The sequence below is a fragment of the Sus scrofa genome, chromosome 7 (assembly GCF_000003025.6).
Source record: "Sus scrofa isolate TJ Tabasco breed Duroc chromosome 7, Sscrofa11.1, whole genome shotgun sequence".
Taxonomy (NCBI): domain Eukaryota; kingdom Metazoa; phylum Chordata; class Mammalia; order Artiodactyla; family Suidae; genus Sus; species Sus scrofa.
The window spans coordinates 114961641-114985482 of NC_010449.5; the positions used below are offsets into that span (position 1 = coordinate 114961641).

The window sequence follows — 23842 nt, forward strand, 5'->3', positions numbered from 1 at the left end:
TGCAACATATGGAAGTTCCCAGGCTAGAGATTCAATTGGAGCTACAGCTGCAGGTCTACGCCACAGCCACATCAATGCTGAATCCGAGCTGTATCTGTGACCTATGCCACAGCTTGTGGCAACGTCAGATCCTTAACCTACTGAGTGAAGCCAGGGATCGAACGTGCATCCTCACAGACACTATGTCAGGTTTTTAACCCGCTGAACCACAAAAAAAACTCTGGTTTTCTTAATGGAGAACAGTTTCTGGGACTCCAGATTGATTCATCACTAGAGCACTGGATTTCTGCCTCAGATTTCTTTGAAGGCATCAAAACCCAAAGCTCTAAATTCTATGGTATCAACTGGCTGAAGTCATGGGATGGTTCATTCAAAAAACTTCATATTTCATTCATAAAGATTTTAGTTTGAAAATGAAGTCTTTTGCTTTTGGATTTATGATATTAATTTCCACAGTAGAAAACTGTCCTGATATTTCATTTTTTATCTTTTAGGGCTGCACCTGCGGCATATGGAAGTTCCCAGGCTAGGGGTGGAATTCAGAGCTGCAGCTGCTGGCCTATGCTACAGCAACGCCAGATCTGAGCCACGTCTGCAAACTACACCACAGTTCATGGCAATGCTGGATCTTTAACCCACTGAGCAAGGCTAGGGATCAGAACCGTATCCTCACAGATAGTAGTCAGATTCGTTTCTGCTGAGCCACGACGGGAACTCCTCTTGTCCTGATATTTCTTAGCTCAAACTTCTCCTCTTGCATAGGTGTATAGAGATCTAGGACCTTATTCCCTTTCCAAATAGGTAATATTTTAGTGTTGGATGCATCTGTGATTTTAGAAATGTAATGCTGTATGAGCAGCGTCCATCTAAGCCTACCGATTAAGGGCTGTAACTCATTTAAGGGTACCCTTGAATAGATTCCCCTCCCCTATTGTCATCTCTAGCTTAGGACCTTATTGACACACCTGAACTTTCTGATGTTTTCAAAGTCAAGAAGCAAAGGGAACCATAGGAGTCTAGCTCTTTAAATGATACAAGCAGAAACAAATCACAGTCTTTCTTGAATTCATTTCACTCTTGACGGTTTTTCACAATGCAACTGGGCTGTCCCTGTCACTTCCCTGTGAATGTGATCTTTAGAGGATTTATAAAAAGAAGAGAAAGGGACTTTCCCTGGCCCCCAGAAACAGACATTTATTCACCAGTTGTCTCTTTGCTTCTTGCCCAGGCGCCACGAAATCCAGCCTGCTGTCAGCACCCAGCATCGTGAGTATGTTTGTGCCAGCCCCCGAAGAATTCACAGATGAGCAGCCGACGGTGATGACAGACAAGTAAGCTCGCAGTTATTTTCTTCACTAAGTTGTCAGAATTTGAGAGTTGCTCACTGTGGGTTGTGAGGAAATATCAGAGGAGACTTGCTGTGCTTTTAAGGCATAATTGGTTCTTTGAATGGCTGTAGCCTTAAGTGTTGGTATGCATTTGCTATTTTAGACATGCAGTATCATATAGTCAGCTTTCATTTATGCCAAGGCATTTTTCTTTTTTAATTTGGACAAATGCAATTAATACCCTCTTCCTGATTATTCCTAGCAAAAATTTAACACAAATAAAATCCCTCATTCAGAAGCTTCAAGTTGTTTTTTGTTTTTGTTTTTGTTTTTTGGGTTTTTTTTTTTTTGTCTTTTTGCAATTTCTTCGGCCGCTCCCGCGGCATATGGAAGTTCCCAGGCTAGGGGTCGAATCGGAGCTGTAGCCGCCAGCCTACGCCAGAGCCACAGCGTCTGCAACCTACACCACAGCTCACGGCAACACCGGATCGTTAACCTGCTGAGCAAGGGCAGGGACCGAACCTGCAACCTCATGGTTCCTAGTCGGATTTGTTAACCACTGCACCATGATGGGAACTCCTTGAAGCTTCAAGTTGTTTGAGAGGGACTAAGTTTGAGACTTGATTCTTATTTCCATCCTGCTAGCAGAATCTCTTCTCTGAATCTCTTCTCTGAATCTCAAGTTGGTTATGTTGCCTTTCAGTTTGCCAGCCTTCAGTATCCCAGATTTCTTGTGGGATGAAGTCCAAATGCTTTAGCTTAGTAGAGAAAGGCCCTTTAGGTTGTGAAAGCATGGCCTTAACCACTCCCCACCAGGAACTGCCTCCTCAGCCCCCTCACCATTTCCAGAGCACACTTGATGTATTCTCTTCTCTGTGATCACAGGTGCCCTTCTCTGTACTTTCTCCGCCTGGTGAACTCATATTCATTCATCAAGACCCAGCTTAAGGCGAAGTTTCCCTATTTCACAAGGCAGAAAGCATCATGCCATTCTCCAAGTTGCCATACTATTTGATACAGCTCTCTGTTCTACCACTTACCATATTGTAGTTTAGTTGTTTAGCTGTTCACACATACATGTTGTGTGATAGCGTGTGAGCTTCTTAGGGACTGGGACCCTTCCTTCCGGATTTTATACTCTAAGCTCCCTAAACATTGCCTGGCACACAAATGCTGTTTGGTGAGTTTGACAGAAAATGAGACATGTAGGATTTCAAGTTTGGAGAGATGCCTTGGGCCAAGGAGGCTTCCTGGTAAAGGTGACTCAAGTGACAAACTGAGTAGGCTTGTGATAGAGGGAGAGGAAGGCGAGGTGGAGGCGGCTGGCCACAGCTGGCCCTCGTTCCTGAAGAACTGAAGGGCCTGAGTTGAACAGCTGCCTTACAGTGTCCACATGGGAAGCACCTAGTCGCTTGTGGAGGGCTCTTCATAACTCCTTCTTTGGTATAATTTCCCCATTGTGTCCTCCTCCAAGTCTCAATCTTTCCCGGTTATCTTCCTGGTTGCCTTTGTGTGTACTCCATTCACCTTCTTTTCTAGTTACAAATGTGAATCCTCTATTCTAACAGAAGTCAATTGGTAAGGGATGATATCTATGTGTATTAGGTAGTTTTCAGATGGAAAGGTCACAGTAGTGACCTTTGCTTTTCCTGGTAGACCTCGCTTTATAAAGCTGCCCAACTGCAGTTGAAAAGAAGAGCTTTGGCTTGGGCTAAGATGAAGTAAATTGAACGTACATTAGATACTGCAAAGAGCAGTAAGTTGGAAGTTACTTAAGAGCAGAAGCTATTGTGTTTTTACAGACACACTCAGTAGGCATGGTGAGTTCCTAAAACTGATCTGAGTGAGGGGTGGAGAAGGGACTGTGGTCCAGATTCCCTAGGCTTTCCACAGGGTTCTACTGACTAGACTATTCTGTCTCTCACCTGCAAACAGAACATTTTTAAGTTTGAAAGCTTAAGAAAACTTCCATTTGTGCCTAGACATTTTTCACTCTTAATTTTGGTAATGAAAAAAATCTACTTATTGACTATCCCTAACAATAATTTCACATGCATGATAAAATCCCTCAACCAGAAGCTTCAAAATGTTCGTCCACCTGGTGCTCACTGTAAAAGGGAGGAATAATTCATGTACAGACCAAATACTTATGAATGGAAAGAATACTTCCTGTGATCAGAGGAAGCTTCCTCATCTCTGCTGTGTGTAAGCTACTTCTGTGTCTAAAGTGAGGGTGGTACAGGAGTTTCCTATTTACTGTTAGAGTTGGGCCACTGAGCGCCTTTGGAGGGCTTTCCCGAGATGCACCCAAAATGGCTACATCAACTTATAACTTGAAATCATCTAGCTTTCATGGAAGGCATTCCTCTGTTTTCTCTGCAGATGCCACGACTGTGGGGCCATTCTTGAAGAATACGATGAGGAAACCCTCGGGCTGGCCATCGTGGTCCTCTCCACATTCATTCACTTAAGCCCAGACTTGGCAGCCCCACTGTTGCTGGATATCATGCAGTCTGTGGGAAGGTGAATGTCCGCTTCTGTTTTGTTTGGTAGGAAGGACCTTACTCCATCAACGTCCTGAAACAAAAACTACCAGTTCAAAAGCGAAACACGCAGCCATCTTGCAGATGCTTGCTACCTGTGGGATCAGCGCAGACTAATTTTACAAGCTGAATGGACCAAACTTTGGGTTGAATTCCACAGCTGCGTAGGGTCATGAGTCACAGTGTCAGAGGGGAGCTGGAGGCAACTGCACAAGAAAACCCTCCTGTTTGCTGTTTTCTCTTACTGTATGAGCTGATGTATGTTACAGTGCTCAGAACTGTGCATACTTCACACTAAACACTTTGTAACTTTTAGATATTATTGATATTATTATCTCTCCTTGCTTGTTTTAAAATGGGTTCTCTAGGCATCTGTAATCTTGGGGTGGCTCACTTAATTATGCAACTTGTTGGGGGGGGATTTTCATGTGAAGGAATAAATGGAAGTATAGCAGTTTTACACTTTGGCCTCAGAAAAAGGAGGAACAGAGCCTTCACCCTGACTGGTGAAACGTGCTGCTTTGAGAATTTTCATGTTAAGATAATTCCATTTAGTAGATAGGACGCTAGAAGAACAGGGATGGATTTCATGGATATAAGTAAAGCTGAAATTTAGTTTAAAAAAATTGTTGTCCTAGCATACAGAAACTATAGGAGAGGGCTGAATTAAATTCCACACGAATGTATGAAATTTCCAATTTGTGCTAGCACGGAGTTGGGTGCTTCTGTCTGCAGACATTAGACCTAGCTCTTATCCTCAAGTGCTCTGTGGCTTAGCTGCTGAAGAAGACAGTGATGTGTGGACTAACCAAGTAGGGACATGATTAAGAGCTGTAATAAGTGGCGTGTATGGTAAGTACTATGCAAGTTCAGGATAAAAATGATTTCTTAGGGAAAGTCCCTATGGAGGAGGTTGGAGGAAAAATGATTCTGCAAAATCCTTGTATATGAAAGAAAGAGAATAATAATGGAGCTAAAATTTAATTACTTTTTTCCTGTTTTTTTTTTTTTTTTTTTTTTTTTGTCTTTTTAGGGCCACACCCATGGCATATGGAGGTTCCCAGGCTAGGAATCCAATCAGAGCTGTAGCTGCCTGCCTACGCCACAGCCACACCACCACCAGATCTTTGCCTTGTCTGTGACCTACCCCACAGCTCATGGCAATGCCAGATTCTAACACACTGAGCGAGGTCAGGGATCAAACCCTCATCCTCATGGATACTAGTTGGGTTCATTAACCACTGAGCCACAGTGGGAACTCCTAAAATTTAATTACTTTTTAATGAAAAAAAATGCTGATTTCAAGTTAAAGACAAACAGGGAAGCATTAAAAACCCCTTGATCCGAAACTACGTGACTCCCTTATCCTCCTTCCCCAGACTTTTCTGTAGTATCCTTAGGGGTGTTTATCCTTAGGAGTATAGAGTCAGAGATGGTATTAACGATTCGACCTCTGATACTTAGAAATGGCCAATGTGCAAAGTAAGTGATGAACACAGGGTGATGGAGAGATAAGATAAAATTCTTTCGTTTAAGCTTTATTTTGTTTTTGTTTGTTTGGAAACAACGTAACAGCTTTGAACCTTTGAAGTGAAGCAAAGGAAAAACAGTAGCAGATGCATTTTTACATACAAATCTTTAAATCTCTACCTTCTCTGGGCAGACTAGTAAAACACAGGGAGCACATTAAAGCAAGCTGTCACCATTCTTAGCAACCCAGCCTACCAAGAAAAGCAGATTCAGTAATCACCTGATTCAGGGTTTCCTTGCAAGCCAAGATTGCAGATGAGGTAATGTGGACTCATGAAAACTTGGTTTATTTATCCTAGTCCCAGAGGAATTATTTCCAGCATGTTCTAAGAGTGTAAGTTCAGCATCTTCCTATTATTTACCACCCAAGCCTTTCCATATGATTTCTGTATTTTGCTCTCTACTTAAATCCCTCTTAAAATTCACCCATCCCTTTTTCTAGATACAGCCTTCAAGATCACATTTGCTGCACCCTTAATTACTGTTTTCTTCATTTGCCAATGCTTACCTATTCATTGTAGTGTCATTAGTATGCGAGGACCTTTAATGAAAGCAATTGGGAATGGTGTCTGATATTACTTGTTGCTGGACCTTCTACTTGTCTTCAAATGGATTCTTGACTCAATTCACTCTTGCGGTTTTTTTTTTTTTTTTTTTGTCTTTTGTGTTTTTGTTGTTGTTGTTGCTGTTGCTATTTCTTGGGCCGCTCCCGCGGCATATGGAGGTTCCCAGGCTAGGGGTTGAATCGGAGCTGTAGCCACCGGCCTACGTCAGAGCCACAGCAACGCGGGATCCGAGCCGCATCTGCAACCTACACCACAGCTCACGGCAACGCCGGATCGTTAACCCACTGAGCAAGGGCAGGGACCGAACCCGCAACCTCATGGTTCCTAGTCGGATTCGTTAACCACTGCGCCACGACGGGAACTCCACTCTTGCGGTTTTAAGTAAATTTTTAGCACTCCTCTTATTTGTTTCTTTAATATCTTACTGATCAAGACATTTTTTTCCTTTTTGTTGTTACAGCTACATGTACAGCATATGGAAGTTCCCAGGCTAGGGGTTCAATCGGAGCTGCAGCTGCTGGCTTATGCCACAGCCACAGCCACATGAAATCCAAGCAGCATCTGTGACATATGCTTCAGCTTGCAGCAATGCCAGATCCTTAACCCACTTAACCCAGGAATCAAACCTGCATCCTCATGGACACTATGTCCAGCTCTTAATCCCCTGAGCCACAAAGGATCTCTTTTCTAAACCCAGCAATTTAGTCTTTTTCTTTCTATACACGGAATACTTCCATGCATATAGAACCATATAATTACTTTTCAAAAATGACGTTACGTATATAGATTACTTAACCTAATAGCGTTTCTCTTCTCGATTGCCATTTCAACCCACCAATTTGCCGACAAATACTATTACTTTTTTTTATTATCTTATAGGCTTTTACAATGTGAGGTTTGTTTGCGGTAGGTTTGTGTTTAAGGTTGTACACAAAGAAATGAGTTTTGAGTTGAATTAATATGGGGATGAAAAGAGTTGAATGCTGTTCTGATATCTGTCTGCTCTGGCTGCAAAGGAAGTTTTTGTAGATTGGCTGGGTGATATTCAACTAACTCAACAGGGTGCATTTCCATGGAGATATCTGATTTGGTGCTGAAAGCAGATTTCAGAAACTGGGTTAAGTTGAACCCTGGAGACTGACCACTGAGTGGGTCTTCTTCCCTGGTCAAGGGAATTGTCAGTGGTTTAATGTGTCTCCCATCTAAATGGGAGCTGCATGGGATTTCCCGTCATGGCTCAGTGGTAACGAACCCAACTAGTATACATGAGGATGCAGGTTTGATCCCTGGCCTTGCTCAGTGGGTTAAGGATCCGGTATTGCTGTGAGCTGCGGTGTAGGTTGCAGATGTGGCTTGGATCTGGCATTGCTGTGGCTGTGGCGTAGGCTAGCGCTACAACTCCAATTCGACCCCTAGCCCGGGAACTGACATACGCCACAGGTGTGGCCCTAAAAAAAGACAGAATAAAAAAAAAAAAAAAAGGGAGCTGCAATGGGGCCTACTGCACTACTCATGCATTTCATCACGAAAACTGAAGAACTAATGTGACTCTGTTTACTTTATTTCCTAGATTGGCATCCAGCACAACTTTTTCTAATCAAGCAGAAAGGTAAGATCCTAAAGCGAGCCCAAATCTCACTTTCTTTTTGTCCCTTGTGCGTGTTCATCCATTTCTAAGACACTGGAGTGTGTACCAGGGGAGAATTTTCTTAGGTTCAGTTGCAGCTCCAGAGAGTACTTGTTTATTTTCTGTTCACGGCTTCATTTCCTCACTTCCACGTTCACTCACTTCAGTCAAGAAATACTTTTCGGCCCACTGTGTATCAGGCATCATGCTAGATACTTAAGTTTCAACTGGGGCAAAACTGGCATGAGAAGAGGCCCAGGGAGGCCAGGCCGGCTGGAGCTCACAAGGTCACAGTAAGGAGTTCAGCATTTACAGCGTGAAACAGGGAGGGAGGAGCAACATGACTTAATTTGTGCTTTGAAAGGATCATTCTAACTTCTCGTGTTTAAAACAGATCAAGAATGGAAGCAGGAAAACCAGTTTGGAGACCATTTCAGTGGTGCAGATAGGAGATGATAAAGGCTTGGTTCAAGGGAGTAAGAAGTGGTCATATAAAAAATATATTTAGGAGTTCCCGTCGTGGTGCAGTGGTTAACGAATCCGACTAGGAATCATGAGGTTGCGGGTTCGGTCCCTGGCCTTGCTCAGTGGGTTAACGATCCGGTGTTACCGTGAGCTGTGGTGTAGGTTGCAGACACGGCTTGGATCCCGCGTTGCTGTGGCTCTGGCGTAGGCTGGCGGCTACAGCTCTGATTCAACCCCTAGCCTGGGAATCTCCATATGCCGCGGGAGCAGCCCAAAGAAATAGCAAAAAGACAAAAAAAAAAAAAAAAAAAAAAAAGAGAGAGAGAGATATTCAAAAAATATTTTGAAAGCAGAGCCAACAGAATTTGCTGATATATTAGGTGTGAGAGAAAGAGAGGAGCCAAGAATGACTCCCAGGTTTTTGAGCAGTTGGGTAGAGGGAAGTGCCGTTTACTAAGATGGGCAAGCCTGGGTGAGAGATGAGTGGGTATGTAGCAGGCAGACCTGATCTGGTCTGGGTAGTGGTAAAGGGGTGGGAGAAGGAGAGAAGGGCTTCCTTTAGAAGTGATGTTTGTAGGAGTTCTCGTTGTGGCACAGCAGAAACAAATCTGACTTGTATCCATGAGGATATGTGTTTGATCCCTGGCCTTGCTCAGCGGGCTGGGGATCCAGTGTTGCCCCAAGCTGCAGTGTAGGTTGAAGACCATGGCTCGGATCCCTCCTTGCTGTGGCGGTGGTGTAGGCTGTGGTGTAGACCCCTAGCCTGGAAACTTCCATATGCTGTGGGTGTGGCCCTAAAAAGCAAAAAAAAAAAAAAAAAAAGGTTGTGGGGAAAAGCATGTGCAAAGATCTTGAGGTGGTAAAGAACACACTCTACAGGAGGACCATGCAAATGCCAGTGTGGTTGCAGCACAGAGATGTGACCCTTGCTTAGATTGGTTTGCCAGATTACAAGGGTTTATAAGCCATATTAAATAGTTTGGACTTCCTTCTACTAGTAGTGGGAGGCCACTGAAGGATTTTTAAGCAGCAAGGTGTGGGTGGGTGGGTGTGTGTGTGTTGCAGTGGATGGAAAGGACCAGAGGAGAGCAGGAATGGATACCATGTGTAACTCTGTGCTTTAGTTTTCTCATTTATAAAAGAGGAATACTAACACACACCCTTCTTGTGCCACAGGGTTATTTGCTGTGAGGTCCAAGTGATACAATATGCATGACAGCTCAACTGTCCTATAACTGTAACACAGTGGTGTTGTTATTGCACTTGTGAAACTTACGGTTTTAGGGATGTTTGGTGCTCTCTCTCTCGCTCTTTTTGCTGCATTTGCAGCATATGAAAGTACCTGGGCCAGAGCTGAATCTGAGCTGCAGCTGCCACCTATGCCTCAGCTGTGGCAACACTGGATCCTTAACTCACTGCACCCAGGCTGGGGATTGAACCCGCACTGCCCAGGGGCCACAACAGCAGGAACTCCTTGCTCTTCTTTTTTATGCTCTTATTTAGTCATAGTTTTTTTTAAAACTTTTTCCCCAACACTCCATTATGAAAAATTTTAAACATATTGAAAAATTGAAAGAATTTTATAGAGAACACTCATATACCTATCACTTAGATCCTACAATGAACATTTTACTTGCTTTATATGATTTTTTTGTATTAACACTGTAATGTAATAAGCTAACTTGACTTAATAGCTTTAGTAGCTACTTTCTAGATTCCTTAGCATGTAAGCCATTTGTATGTAAAAAAAAATCATATCTGTAAATAGTGATGGTTTTACTTCTTTCTGATTTTTATGCCTTTTTTTTTTCACCCTATTGCAATGGCTAGGACTTTCAGAACAATAATAAAGATGTGAGTGAGCATCCTTGCCTTGTTCCTGCTTTTGCAAGAAAAGCATTTAATGTTTCACCATTAGTTATGTTTGCTGTAGGTTTTCATAGATGCCCTTTACCAGACTGAGGATGTCCTCCTATTTCCAGTTTGCTGAGAGTTTTTATCATGGATGCATGTTGAATTTTATCAAATGCACTTTCTGTTATCTACTTTTGAAATAACTATGATTTTTGCCTCTTAATATACTGAATTTTATTGATTGGCTAATAAGTCATTTGAGTATGACTTAATATGAAGTTAGTTTTACATTTCTGGGATAAACTTCACTTGGTCATGGTCAATCATTCTTTTTATCTATAGTTAGACTATTGGCCTGTCTTTTATGTTCCTTCTTTGTTTTGTATTGTTTTTGTTTTCTGTAATAACTTTATCTGAATTTAGTTTGGGGGCTATGCTAACTTCATAAAATAAACTGGGAAAGGTCCCTTCCTTCTCTGGCTTTTTAAAGTCTGTGAAAGTTTGGTGCCATTTCTTCCTGAAGAGCATTTTTGACCTATAAGTTCAAACCAGCATATCAGGGTACTCAGGCAGAAAGAAACAGTTTAGGTAAGAGGGACCTTTTACTAGTTGTCCTTTTGGGCTCTCTGATTTCCTCTTTCTTCCTTTCCATAACTCTGCCACAATCACCTCTGGGAACATCCTTTCTGATACTTTGGTCTAAGGGGAAGGACCACATAATCATCTCTTGGCTCCCTGTTGTGACACGCAGAGGTGGTGCTGAGGGTAAAGGCGAAAACTGCACATATCAAAGTCCTAACCTTTTTACAAGTACCAGCTCAGATGCCCCAGGAAAACTTCCTAAATCTTCCAACAGGAATGAACATACCCCTCCCTGCATTTTCCCTCAGAGGAGCCCTCTCTCTTAGCCAAGGACACTTTCTGGGAGGATCTGACTGATAATCCTGTCCTGGGCTCTAGTCCTGACTCCGCTATTCTCTGACCTTGTAGCCTTTGTAGGTCACTTTTTCTCTCTGGACCTGGGAAATGTCATCTGTACACTGGGGTGGCTGGAATTAGTCTGAGGCCAACTCTGGCATTACCCGGTTCCCTCTTTCTAAAAACTTACTCTTAACAGGGATTCCATCCCAGAAGGATACTTCCTCTTACTAATGAAAATGACAATGAGATGGTCTATAAGAGATGTGTACACGAATAAAGAGGTAAATATATACCTAAACTCATGTTGGTTGCGCCAAGATTCCTTGTCTTTTCTCTCTCTCTCTGTTCAACCTCAGCATGATGGTCCCCGGCAACGCAGCGGGGGTGGCCAAGCAGTTCTTGCGCTGTATCTTCCATCAGCTGGCTCCCAACGGCATCTTCCCGCAGCTGTTCCAGAGCACCATCAAAGGTAATCCCTCCGCGGGGAATCCAGACACCACACACGTGGCTAGCCACTGAAACCCGAATGCTCCTAAGTCTGACTGTTGACTTTCCAGATGGGACTTTTTTACGGACCTTGGCCACGTCTCTGATGGACTTCAATGAGCTGAGCTCTGTTGCTGCTCTCAGTCAGCTCTTGGAGGTAGGTCTGCTTTGCTGACACTCTAAGCCCTGCCGAAGTCGCTTCTGAGGAAGATAAATACTAAAATTAAAATGTCAGACTAAACTTTGAATAATTTAAAATTAATTTAAAAAATAAAAATTGCCAATGCAGAGTATAGTGGCAGTTGCACACTACTGTTTAGCATGGACTTACTATTTACTTAGAGTTTCTAGACCCTTCTGCGAAGGCCAGCCATTGACCACCCACCTCCGCAAAACTCGCCAGCTTTCAAAATGGGTGGAAGACGTGCTTTTATCGCGAGACTTGGATTCCCATTTCGCCTCACAGCTTGTTTGTTGTATCGCGAGATCTGCGTTCAAGTGCTGCTCGTTTGCTATATCGCGAGGCTTGAAGCCAAGTCTCACCTCTGCAGCAGGCATGCGTACCTGCTGTGTCACCTGGCGGTCGGTCTCCTGGCGTCTGTTTATTAGCCCGGAGGCTTGGCAGATTGTGGTAGGGTCTTTGCTGCTGTCATGGTAGTTATTCATAATCTTTGGCTGGTGGAATTGCCAAGTATCATTCACTGTGTCTTCTTAGCAGTTAACCAATGCCAATTGTAGATCTTTGGGAGATATTTCTAATTTCCTGCCCCTATTTCACACTGAGTCAAAGATCACAACTCCCCCCACTAAGTTCGTGTGGATTTGTCGTATTTTCTCTGTACTCCTGCAAGTGCAGTGATTGGCCTATATGGTAGGCACACAACACGTGTTTCGTGTTTATAGCATGGTTATGTGATTTTAAAAAACTTACCTTCACCAAATAACTGTATGAATCCCCACTCTCTCTCAGCAGTTGATTGCCTATGCTTTTGTGTTTTTAGGGTCTAAATAACAAAAAGAATTTACCAGCAGGGGGTGCTATGATACGCTGTTTGGAAAACATTGCTACGTTCATGGAAGCTTTGCCCATGGATTCTCCTAGTAGCCTCTGGACCACAATCAGCAACCAGTTTCAGACATTTTTTGCCAAGCTGCCTTGTGTTTTGCCTTTGAAAGTAAGGAACCCGGGATTTCATTTAAAATTACTTCCTTACCGTTTGCAGACCAGCTGGGTCTTGGGTGATTTAATGTTTCATAAAGAGCCACAAGGAATCTCTGTTAGCCACAGTACTCTTTAGTTTTCTCTCCAGATGTTACAGAATGACAGTAATATGCAATTGGCATTTTGAGTTAGTGATTTCATGTTTCCAGTTGATTAAAATATTTAAAAGTTCAGGAAGACATTAGTAGAGTGTGTTTATCTAGGAAATTTTCTCAAATGGGTATTAAATACATAAGTAAGTAGACTCATCTAAAAGGAAACCAGACATGTAATAGAAGCTTCAACTTCAGAGAATTGTCTAAAAGGAAGTGTTTGCTTGTGTGTTTATGAATCAAGTACCAAGATACTTCTGTTTGGCTGCTCTACCCCCTCCTCCCCACCTCCTCACCCCCTGTCCCATGCCATACCGCCCACCAAGAATACATACGCAAAATTGCCTTGCTGGAAATCTGGTAGCCTAAGGAACATTTCCAACATGAGCCTGTTAAAGGCAAAGACAGAATCCTATATACTGTCAAAGCTGGAAGAGATCCGTAAAAACCATCCTTTTTGACACTTGCATTTTCCAGATGGAGAACTGCAAATTCAGAGATAGTGGCAGCGTGTAGATTGGAACTCAAGTCTTCTGACTCCCTATCTAGTGTCCTTTCCACTCAGACTCCTAGAGTCCTTCTGGAGCAAGGGTGAATTGAAGGCATTCAGGTATATAGCAGGGAGAAAGAAGGTAGTGGCCATTGCTATGTTTTTGAACTTCTTTGGTTCCACAGGCTTTTTGTCCAGACCACAGGTAAAAATATTCAGCTTGCAGTAAAAGGAATCACTTGTTGATCTGACAAGTGAAGTTACACATTGGCAGCACCACTTCTGAAATGAATAGTACACATATGTAAAACATTTTTAGAAAACCAGTCACCTCTGATAATACCTTTTTTCACATTGGCAGATTTGGAAAATATGACCCCCCCAAATAAGGTCTGTAAGGATGATAACTCAGGGGCTGTTAGCTTGATGTGTGCTGCTTTACTTCTGAAATTACTGTGGAAATCAGGAATTCTGAGATCTTTACAGTCTCTCATATCCTCTGATTCCTGTCTATCCACAAATCTGGAGTGGTTGAATAAATCCAAGCAAAGAGGATTAGTACCATGTATGCACGTAGCTCTTGTGCACACGTTCTTAGGAAATCAAATGCCTGCATTTTAACACATCCACTTGGGTCCGCCCTAGGGCCTCCCTAGGACCAGATTCATCAGTCAGGGCCATTCATTGCTTAAGAGCCACACAATTTAAGAGAAAGGATGAGACAGGCATGGCAAATTCAAATGTTTATAGGCTGATGCTATAATCAAAATATTTCATTTGAACACAGACCAGTTGGAAATATTGCCAGCTATAAACAGTTGGTAAGCCTAATTTGTAACAATCAGCCCTGCCCAGAGGGACCCTGACTGCAAGGTTAATGTGTGGAGTGAGAAAAGATAATGAGGAGAATTGAGACCCCTGAGAACTGGAAAGCACTGGTTTCTTCTAATGGGTCAGCTGCTACCCCACTCCAGGCCATCCTTATGTGGAAATGCAGCCCTCTTATTGTCCATCTTCCCATATTTTCCAAGATGATATTTCCTGACTTTGAAAATACTTTGGGGAACTGACGAGCTGCCAGTTTTCAGCCCCTGGTTTAAAGTAATGTAAATGTCATATCACCTCCTCTGGGTGTTGAGTAGATTAAACAGACCAGTGATTCCCTTAGAAGGTACCTGCAAATGCTTTCAGAATTTATCTAAAAACTTGCTCTGCTGGATCCTGTCTGGGCACTCTCTCTGGACATCCTATACTTTGTTTTTAATCTCTGAGGGAAATATTAAGCCATTGAAAGACTTTCCATAGTTTGTTTCTCACCAGTGTAGAGACTGGAGTTCACCAGTGTAGAGACTGGAGTTCAAACTTCAGTGTTATAATGCCCTTGAAGGACTTTCTAAAAATCTGATTCCTGGGCCTTATTCTGAGAATTTCTGGCCCAGTAGGGGTGTGACCTGAAGAATTGCATTCCAGTTAGTTTCCAGGTAATTGAGCTGCTGGCTGGATTGTCCACGGAGAACCACTGGCTTAGTTGGTACTTTCTTAAAGAGATTAATATTTAAGTAGCTTCAGAGATTTCACTGTAGCCTGCTATTGTGATGTATTTTACAATGTTAAATAATATCATCGCTTATTCTTGTGGTAACATTTCCCCCCATCCCCAGTGCACATTCCTTTAAAAGTACGTTTTGATGTGGAATCTTGACAAAGTACAACTCTGATTTGTGAGGCATGACTTTCTCTTGTAGAAATTTTACTGCTTTTCCCCTGGTTTTTGTCATATCTTTTAGTAGCAGAGAAAGGACAGGTGAAACTGGTTCTCATTTGGACTAGACTAATGTTTTTTTAATTAAAAAAACCCCACAATATTGTGCCAATGTTGTGCCAATTTCTGCTGTACAGCAAAGTGACTCAGTTATACATACATATATGTTATTTTTTATATTCTTTTCCATCATGGTCTGTCTCAGGAGATAAGCTGTAGTTCCTGTGCTGTACAGTAGGACCTTGTTATCTATTCATTCTGGATGTAATAGTTTGCATCTACTAACCCCAAACTCCCTGTCCATCCCCCACCCTCTCCCCTCCCCCTTGGCAACTACAAATCTGTTTTCTGTTAGATCTGATCTCTAAGTAGGTTTTTTTTTTTTTCTTTTCAGCATTGCCTTTCACAAATTAGTATGCCTCTTTAGAATGGGACTCATTTAATATCAATTAATATTATTTCATTGTTCAGTATTGTTCAATGGCTTAATTAAATTTTTTAAAGCTGAGAATTATTGTTTTTTCAACATGAAATATGGCATAGAAAACTGTAAGGAGGCAGGTATATTTCAAGTTTTTTTTCCTAAAATAAATGCTATAGGAAATATATTAAATAAAAGATGCATTAAGAAGAGTACTGACTTTTATTTTTTTTGTTGTTCACAGTGTTCTTTAGATTCCAGTTTGAGAATTATGATATGCCTCTTGAAGATACCCTCTACCAATGCTACAAGGGTATGTATGTTTCAGAAAAACATAACCGATTGGTAATTCCGGTTTTTAAAAAAATATTTTATGGTTATTCAGTTTTTGTCATTTTCAGTTTTCTTTTTATGAGTGCCCTCACCACATATGGAAGTTCCTCTGCAGCCACCTGAGCCACTGCTCAGATTCTTAACCTTACTGTGCCATGGCAGGAACTCCTCAGTTATTTTTTAACCTAAAAAAAACAGGAATGTAGCAATACTAAAGAAACACTAATCACATACTGAATGCTTCACCTTCGGCCTCTTTGAAAGTGCCCAGTGTAAATAGATGACAGTATTACTGTTTATCACTGGTCCTCTTAGTTCTGGGTCATGTCCACCAGTCCATCCTCCATACTGTGAGCGGACGATCCTCCCAAACACAGATCTTATTGCACTTATTAAAAATATTTGATGACTTCTCATTTCTTTTAAGATAATGTCCAGATTCCTTAATGGAGCATACAAAAAGCTACTTCTTGACTTGCAAGCCTACCTTTCCAATTTAGTCTCATACTCATGCTTTCTTCCTACTTTCAGAATCATTGTCATCATCATCAAAACAACTGCTGTTTGTTGAGCACTTAACCATATGGCAGGCATTGTGCTGTATATTTATAATCTTATTTAATTTTATACTTCCTTGCCTTTGCTTAGGCTGTTTCCTTTGCCTGAAATGCTTTATATCCTAGTTGGTGAGTGAACCTCTCATTCTTCGAGATGAGAATTTGAACCCCGTTCAAATTTTAAAAAGCTCACAGTCTCTGTAGCGACTTCCTCCTATATCAGATCTTGTGATAATTGGTAGAGCTCTCTATTAGCAGTTATACCGAGGTTTCCCCAGTGAGCCTGTGAGATTTATGAAGCCCAGCACTGTGTCTCATTCACTTTTGAATTCCTGGCTACATTTCTGGGCTGCAGTATATGCAATAGTGCAAAAATTTGTATTGCACCGGCTTATAGCTACTAGTTAATATACCAAGAAAGCACATCCCCTGCAACTGTTTACCCTGACTGTGCTTCATAGATTCATAGTTTATTCTGGAAAACTGCAAAGAGATCATTGGGTCTAGTCTGCTTATTTACAGATGAGGAACTAGGTTCAAAGAGATGAAGTGTCTAGCCCAGGTCACATAGCTAGTTAGTGGAAGATTTGAGACTTGAACCTAGGTCCTTTGATTTCAGGTTTTTTGATTTATTTGTTTTACCACATTGCCCCTTCACCATGCTGCTTTGCTAGATAAAAGAGCAAGTTTCTATATAGGTTTGAATTCAGAAATTTTTTTTTTTGACCAAAAAGGCTGCATTACACATCAACTAGAGACGTATTCCTATCCCTTTTCCTCCACTATTAGTGTTTCAAGGCAACAGCATTTGTACAGAGCAAAGAATACTGAATCGATAGTATTATTTCAAAGAGTATCTTTAAGGTTCTCTGTATGGAAAGCACTACATGGTTTCTGTGGGGAATACGAATAACAATCATAACTCCTATCCTCAGGGACAGTTAACATAATGAATTTGCTTTTGTATCAATAAGGAAAAAGGATCCCCGAAATGCACATAACCTTTGATCTTGTCATTCTTTTTCTGGGAATCTTTTCTTTCTTTCTTTTTTTTCAGGGCCGCACCTGCAGCATGTGGATGTTCCCAGGCTAGCGGTCTAATTGGAGCTGTAACCGCTGGCCGATACCACAGCCACAGCAACGCCAGATCTGAGCCACATCTGTGATCTACACTACAGCTCACGGCAACACCGGATCCTTAACCCACTGAGGGAGGCCAGGGATCAAACCCATAACCTCATGGTTCCAAGTCACATTTGTTTCTGTTGCGCCATGATGGGAACTCCCTGGGAATCTTTTCTAAGGAAGAAAATGCAAATGCAAATTTCATGCAAAAACATATTTATTAAAATGTTACGTATAATAAAATCTGAACTTTTGTGGCCATTAAAATGGATTTTTATGAAGAATTAAATAGCCTTGGAAATTTCTTGTTATTATCATAACAAAATGTGGTATTATGTAGTGTAAGATTTCAACTGAGTAAACTGGTGTGTGATGAAGAAGAGAAATACATCAGAGTGTTATCTCTGGGTGGTGGGATTATGGATGACTTTTATTTCCTTATCTGTACTTTCTACTGGTCCTGCATTTGCACATTGAGCATGTGTAACTTTTATAATTTAGACAGTTAGGACCACAGAGGTTGAGAAGTAATGGAAATCACAGCATGGAAGTGTTTTGGAACCAAATAAAAATCCTATCATCCCTAGAAAGCAATTCTCCCTCTGGAAAATTGTCCTGGAATTTGAGTTTGAATTTCATGCAATAGCTGTGTGGCCTCAACTACTTAACAGTCTCAGCTGCAAAATGGGAATATTAAAGCATCAGAGAGTTATGATACAATCATAACTAACAGTGATGAAAGGCTTATTGTTGCCAGGTGCTTTGCAATACATTATCTTTAATTCTCACAGCGCTAATGAGATGGAGGCTATTATTATCCTCACTTAACAGAAGAGAGAATTCAATCCAGAGAGGTTAACTCACTGATTCAAGGATACAGAGAGCTAAAGTTGGAAAACACTGGTGCAAAATTCTAGAGCTTGTGTTATAAACTGTTATAATATACCGTCTCCCCAGGACCATTACAAGAAATTTAAATGAGATAAACAATATAAAAGCATAAAACTCTTCCTGATGCTTAGTATGCACTCAGTAAATGTTTCTAATGACTGTAGAAAGCATGTGGATCTAAAACTGACCATTTATGGGTGGGATTCAGATGGGAAAAGCAAAATTGACAGTGCTTTCTTGATAATCATGGCAGGAAGCTGGGTCCTGATGAGTTTTATCTAAGCTGATAGTGCTTTGGTACCTACACATAAGGGTGGTTTTTGCTACTTGTCTGAGATAACAGGCTTCTAGAAGAGCCAGATTTGATGAACTCATACATGCTTAAAGAGAATTAGAGTGGGAGATCCTAATGCAAACCTCACAGAGTCTTGATTGCTGAAAATAACTTTGAGTTAGGTAGGTTCTTAAATGATACCATGAAAAATGGATTTTTTTTTTTTGAAAAATAAAATAATTACATCATGCTCTTTGAGTCATTGATTGAAGGTTCAATTCTGTTCTTGTTACATTAAGGGTTGCTGTGGCAGCCACCTGGCAACAGATTTTAAGTTAAAAGGAATGATCACATTAGTTAAAGTATCATAAGACTTTAATATTTTTTTAGTGATAGAATCAGCAATTAATTATTGGGCCCAATCTCCTTGCAGAGTTTGTTGGAACCATTTTCAAAACTGCTCAGCTTTGTAATTCAGAATGCCGTCTTCACTTTGGCCTACCTGGTGGAGGTGTGTGGCTTATGTTACCGAGCTTTCACTAAGGTAAGTTTACGTGTGTGTGTTCCTGGGAAAGTGAAAACTGGCAGAATATTCTTTCTAATCAGTATCAAATACCTCTTAGGTTAATTGCCTCAATATAGTTAAAAATATTTCTATTGAGGTCTAATAAAAACCATTAGAAGGAAACACTTTGCACATACATATATAAACTATATGTTAAATATGCAAATTTGGAGACCTAAGGGTCATATGGTTTAGAGAAGAGGTATTTTGGATGAAATGGGTAATAGTCTAAATGACCTCTAGTGTCCTTTTTCAAGTTCACCATCTTATGATTAGTGGGCAAGCCATCTGTACATATCAATTGTGTACCCAAAGTAGAAAAATATCAGCTTGTCATTTGTAAAAGCCTGTGGAGAGCTCCTTAATTCTCATCATTTGTCTTTCTCCCTGATTCTGTGTTCTTGGCCTCTGTGATTGTAATCTCATCTTTTGTCATCTTGCTTTGATAATGGTTTCTCTATTGCATTATCTTTGGTAGCCCCTGCCCCATTCCTGAGGAAATGGAAAAGTACTGCTTGCCCAGTGCATAGAGCAGCCTTGGTGCTGGTAGACATGTCCTAAAGGAAAAGCAGAAGGCAGGCCAGATTTAGTGCATTTTTGTCCTTGAGAATAATGTACAAATGTTACTTTTCCAGTTTCTAGATTTCCAAAGTTTATTTTCAGTGGGGTTTCTCTTTCTGTTGTTTCCGCTTAAACATTCAGAATACTCTTTTATTCATGTTGTCCACTTCTATCAGCCCTTTATTCTCTCATAAAAATCTAATTTTATATCAAGATTTTCGTTCTATTTAAAACACTTTTGTCTCCTTCTTACTGTCTTGTGTCCATTCTCCCATGTTAGGTGTGCCATGATAATCTTCTCTTTAATCTTTCTTATTATAAACTATTTATTACTCTGCCTGGAACAATACATTCTCTAACTACCAGAATAAACAGAATTTTTTTTCTTTCAAATCTTCCTGAAAAATAACTTTTTTTCACTTAAGGAAATAGATCTGTAAGACATAGCACCAAATACAATGAAAAGATATTCTATTTTCAGGAGTCATATTATTTCTTAATTTTCTCTATGCTTGCTTTGTTTGAATTATATGTTTTTTATAGGAAGAATCATAGTAATTTGTACTTCCTATGTTGTGTACTAAAAGTATTGATTATGGCAGAACTTCCACTATGTTGAATTCAAGATAGTCTTGGTTTTGAATATTCATTATGTACTATATCCCCTCATAATATATCATAATTTCAGTGGCTTCTCACTTTTGGGTGTCATCTACCCTTCTTCACTCTGTAAGTCAAAATGACCTTTACTTGTAGAAAGCTTTGATCCAGGGTGTTCCCACCTTTTCATAGATAATGAGAAACTATAAGAAATAGCTAAAGAAATAGCAGTAACTAATTGAGCCTTCCGCCTTATTTAATCAAAAGAAAAGGCATGGAAAGGTTAGAGATTTGAAGACTTCTCTATTTGGCACTTGGGCAGTCTAGATAACTTGCAGACTGACCCACTTAGAGGTGAAATGTAATAAACATGACCTTAAACATATAGGTAATTTTATAAGAACAAATTGAAGAGGGAATTAAGAACCAGAGTGGTAAGCATATAAACTGACTTTGTAGCAGTTTGAAGGTGAGCAAGTTGAATGTCTTAGTGGCTTGAGTTTTTTGTTTTTAATTGATATATAGTTGATTTACAATATTATGTAAGTTACAGGTATATAATATAGTGATAAATGATTTTTAAAGGCTATATTCCATTTATAGTTATGATAAAAATTGACTGTATTCCCTGTGTTGTATGATTATCCTTGTAGCTTACTTTATATGTAATGGTTTGTACCGCTTAATCCTTGACCCTGAATTGTCCTTCCCCCCACTTCCTATTGGTAACCACTAGTTTTTTGTCTATATCTGTGATCTGTCCTTTCTTGTTATACTCCTTTGTGGCTTGAGTTTTAAAGCCCACATGGAGAAAGGAAATGAAATTTGGGGACCATTTCAGGCTGGGAGTTGGAGCTGAGTTCTCTTCAGCAAAAAGCTAGAACCCTTGAAAGTCTATATGTTTGGTAAAACATTAATTTGGAAAGAATATATTCTCACATGGAAGTGACAAATAATGGGATTTGTCTGAGCTTGGGAACTGAAAGATCTGTAGTTTCTTTTGAAAATTAGTAAACATGAGCCTATATTTCAGCATGTTTAGAGTGTGAATTTGTAATACTTGCATGCTCTATGAACTCCCTAAGTGGAAAGTCAAATAAATTGCTGCTGGGCAAGTAATAGCATTGTAGTGTCTAGCAGAAATAAGCTTAAAATCGATTCTTAAACCTCTCTGGAGGGATATGCCTCCAACCTGGCCCCAACAGGATTCACATAATTAAAATCCTGATGAACATGAGATCACAATCTAAAATTACAAACATATGAGAAATAATCCACCATGAGCTACTTTAGCATAGTCAACAAAAACAAGATCATTCCAAGAACTTCCAACATTAGAACTATGTGATAGAGACTATAAAAACATACTCTGAATGATGAGCACATAAAGGATGAATTAAAAACATGAGGAAAGATCTAGTCACTTAAGAAAAAAGAATCAGACAGATTTGAACAAAGTACAAGTTCTAGAAATGAAATAGTTATTGATATAAAAAACTCAGTGGACAGGTTGGACAGCAGATTAGCATAGCCAAAGAGGGATTCAGTGAAATGGAAAATAGATCTGAAGAAATTATATAACATGAAGCGAAGAGAGATAAAGAGATGAAGAATATAAAGAGAAGATCTAGATTATATCTAGTAAGTGTTTCAGAGAGGGAAAATGGGGTTTTATCAGTTCTAGAATTCGTGGAAATCATTGATGCTCTGATTCAAGGAAGCACAATGAGCCCTTAAAACATTAAAAATAAACTAAAGTTTTCCGTGCTCATGTCATGGTCTATATGGGTAGGTACAACTTAACAGAACAGCCAAGAAAAATATTTTAAGAGCTAGTCTATAGATAGACTGACAATGACTTCTCAATAGCACAATGGAAACTGAAAGATAATGGAAAATATGTATTTAAAATTATGAGGAAAAAAATAACTGTCCTCCTGAATTCTCTAACAGCTCAGCTATCATTTAATAGAGAAGGCTAAAAAAATGAACTATCAGGAAAATAAGAAATTTCCTAATAGATTCCTAACTGAAACAGGAACTAATGGATACGTTACAACAAGAACTAAATTGAACCAAGAAGTGAAATATTGTAAAGTTGGTAAAGTGTAGAACTCTTAGTGGTCATTGACTGTATAAAGCAGTAATAATAATGATGATTAATCAGATGGATATACAAACAAGATGACACTAAATTACTAGATAAAAATAACCTATAAGATAGAAAGGGTATATATAGTTTGGGATTGGGGTTAAAATATTCTATATATTCTTCACAAGAAGGGCTGAGAGAATGAATAAATTTAAACTTTTAAGAATATCTGTAAATATTTTAAGTGTAAAAACTCCATAGGCCAGGAGAAAAAAAATAAGAATAAAAAAGTCAATCAGCCTGTTGTGGCTCAGCAGGTTAAGGATTTGACCAGTATTTGCTCAGTGGGTTAAAGGATCCAGCATTGCTGTGAGCTGCAGTGTAGGTCACAGACGTGGCTCAGATCTAATGTTGCTGCAGCTGTGGTGTAGGCTGGCAGCTGCCCCTCCAATTGGACTCCTAGCCTGGGAACTTCCATATGCTACACATGCAGCCATAAAAAAGCAAAAAGAAAAAAAAATCAATCAAGATTAAAAGCCAATCATGGAACATGCTGGAATAAAAACATGTAAGATGAAAGAAATGAATTTCAAACATTCTAATAATCATAGTAAATATAAGTATACTAGACTCACTAGGGATTTTTAGATTTGACTAAAAAAAACCCAGATACATGTTATTTGTAAGGTGTACATCTAAAATACATTGAAAGGCACTGGTGAAAATTTGAAAGAAAAGAGGTGAAAAAGGATATACCAGACAAATACTAAATTTTTTTTTTTGTCTTTTGTCTTTTTAGGGCTGCACTTGAGGCATATGGAGGTTCCCAGGCTGGAGGTCAAATCGGAGCTATAGCTGCCAGCCTACACCACAGCCACAGCAACATGGGATGTGAGCCATGTCTGCGACCTACACCACAGCTCACGGCAACACCAGATTTTTAACCCACTAAGCAAGGCTAGGGATTAAACATGTGTCCTCAAGGACACCAGTCGGGTTCATTAACTACTGAGCCATGACAGGAACGCCACCAATACTAATCAAAAAAAAGTTGAAGCCAGTAAACGGAAATAAGTTGAAAAGTGTTATTGTAAAAAAGGTCACCATGTATTGATAAAAGGATCAATTCACTAGGAAAATATGACAGTTCTGAAACTCTATGCAGAAAGCTCCCCTCTGGCGCAGCAGGTTAGGGGTCCAGCATTGCTGCAGCTGTGACACGTCTGTAACTGCAGCACGGGTTTGATCCCTGGCCCAGGAACTTTCACATGCCACGGGTGCAACCTAAACAAAGAAAAAAACAAAAACAAAAACAAAATACAACTCTGTGCAGCTAGTGATGTAGCGCTCTATAGAAAATAAAAATGAGTTGGATTGCAAAGAGAGGTTGACAAATTCATAATCGTAGTGAGAGATGTGCTTCTCTTTCTATTGATCTAATCAATAGATCAAGCAGATAAAAAATGAGAATGACTGCTAGATTTGAACAATATAATGAGAAAACTGAATATAATAGATACATAAAGGATCTTGAATC

The 23842-nt window shown here is 40.1% G+C and overlaps 1 protein-coding gene across 15 annotated transcripts in view; it reads left to right on the forward strand.

Moving 5' to 3' along the window:
- UNC79 (unc-79 homolog (C. elegans)) overlaps positions 1 to 23842 on the forward strand; it is a 262072-nt gene that overhangs the window by 195368 nt on the left and 42862 nt on the right. For all 15 annotated transcript variants that reach the window (XM_021099643.1, XM_021099645.1, XM_021099642.1 and 12 more), the window contains 8 exons: positions 1229 to 1331; positions 3711 to 3851; positions 7538 to 7576; positions 11191 to 11303; positions 11392 to 11477; positions 12322 to 12495; positions 15552 to 15620; positions 18921 to 19031. In XM_021099643.1, coding sequence (XP_020955302.1) covers positions 1229 to 1331; positions 3711 to 3851; positions 7538 to 7576; positions 11191 to 11303; positions 11392 to 11477; positions 12322 to 12495; positions 15552 to 15620; positions 18921 to 19031 — 836 coding nt within the window. The remainder of the gene's footprint in view (positions 1 to 1228; positions 1332 to 3710; positions 3852 to 7537; positions 7577 to 11190; positions 11304 to 11391; positions 11478 to 12321; positions 12496 to 15551; positions 15621 to 18920; positions 19032 to 23842) is intronic.